The following is a 1,537-nucleotide window of genomic DNA, read 5'->3' as shown; positions in this document are numbered from 1 at the left end:
TTGAACTCACACTTGCAAAAGAATTGTTTGCACTGTATCGAATCCGATCACAATTGAAATTTCCTCCACACCACGACGTACAGTTCGACGTACCATCGATCCTACACCATCCATACGCAAATCCTAGCCAGAGCTACAGAATCCCTCGCCCCATACCGATCATGTGTGTCATTCTTGATTTGCATTCATCCAACGACCGACATGAAAGCCAGTGTTGTCATTACTCTCACGACTAGTGCAATTGCCGCCAGACAATCGTACGAATCGCTCAGCAAGACCGACGTAGCCGCCCTCGAACATGAACTGGACAAGTGGAAGGCGTTGTATGGCCCCATTGCACAAGCCAACGGATTCCTCCCCCCAGTCACTGTGAACTCCGCACGAATCAACGGCCATTACGTCGAAGAACTCCAGCGCTTCCACGACACTGTCCAAGACGTCCAAGAAGCAGCTTTGGCCAACCCCGACGCTGTAACGGTAGCGAGCTTCACAGAGTAAATTGGAAAGTGATTAGATTGTCGTCTTAAACTACTAACTACGAAAATGTATACTATACTAAACTACATGAAGTAAATGTTCTTCCTCTACGGCTTCTTCAACGGCCTTGCCCCCTAATGGTGCGACAATCTTTAGCTTGTTAACAGTCTTGCCATCGTTCTCTTAACGATGCGACAAGCTGTATTCTTGGTCGGCAACCTTGCCATCATTGCATTCTCCCCCGGTTGTCGACTTGGCAGCTTGGATTCTTGTACACAGGTCTTCAAGCAATCGTTTGAAATGGGAGACATGCTTGATGCTGCGCTCAAGCTCCCAAGTTGTTTCGTGCTCGGGCTAACCATGCCATTTGACCAAGTACTCTTTCTTGCGATTGAACTGCCGTTGCTTCAACAGCGCTTCAACGATGTGCAGTTCATTCCCCGCATCATCGAGAACGATAGGAGTTGCTTTGGGTATTGGTCTTCCTTGAAATCGTTCTGGGTTTTGGACATGATGCTTCAAGCGATCTACATTGAAGACATCGTGAAGCCTGCTCATGCTTCGTGGCAGCTTCAACCGCATCGCATTGGCGTTCACAACTTCTTGTATCTTGAACGGCCCAATGAATCGTGGCACGAGCTTCGCCTTTTCATTCTTGTTTTTGACTTGAGCATGCTTCAACGGAATGTTACGCGTCGCCAGCATAACATAATCGCCTTCCTTGAACTCTACCAACGATCGCTTCTTGTCGTAGTAGTTCTTTTGTCGAGCTTGTGCTTTCTCGAGGTTGTCAAGTGCCATGCGCACGAGTTCCTTACGGTGTTCCGCGAAGTTCTTTGCATACTCGTTTAGTGCGTCGATCTCGTTCAGCGCTGGGTTACGTAATTTTCTTCCCGTATCCACTTCAAATGGTGTTAACCCTGTTGACGCTTGAACTAGGCTTTGATGTGCATATTCGATGGTTCCAAGATGTTCTGACCAGTCGTGACCCAAGTATGAGACTTGACATCTCAAAGCATCTTCGAGGGTCCGATTTTGTCGTTCGGTGGCTTTGCGCTCG

At 48.0% G+C, this 1,537-nt stretch overlaps 1 protein-coding gene across 1 annotated transcript; it reads left to right on the top strand.

The window, feature by feature from the left end:
• Window positions 1-201: 201 nt before the first annotated feature.
• Window positions 202-498, top strand: H257_19498 (hypothetical protein; the record flags this gene model as incomplete). The annotated part of the gene is made up of 1 exon (XM_009848639.1): window positions 202-498. The coding sequence occupies one exon, from the start codon at window positions 202-204 to the stop codon at window positions 496-498; it is 297 nt and encodes a 98-aa protein (XP_009846941.1).
• Window positions 499-1,537: the final 1,039 nt, after the last annotated feature.

Source organism: Aphanomyces astaci (assembly GCF_000520075.1).
Source record: "Aphanomyces astaci strain APO3 unplaced genomic scaffold supercont1.699, whole genome shotgun sequence".
Classification (NCBI taxonomy): Eukaryota; Oomycota; class Saprolegniomycetes; order Saprolegniales; family Verrucalvaceae; genus Aphanomyces; species Aphanomyces astaci.
The sequence above is the reverse complement of the archived record's forward strand: the minus strand, read 5'-3'. Positions and strand labels throughout refer to the sequence as shown.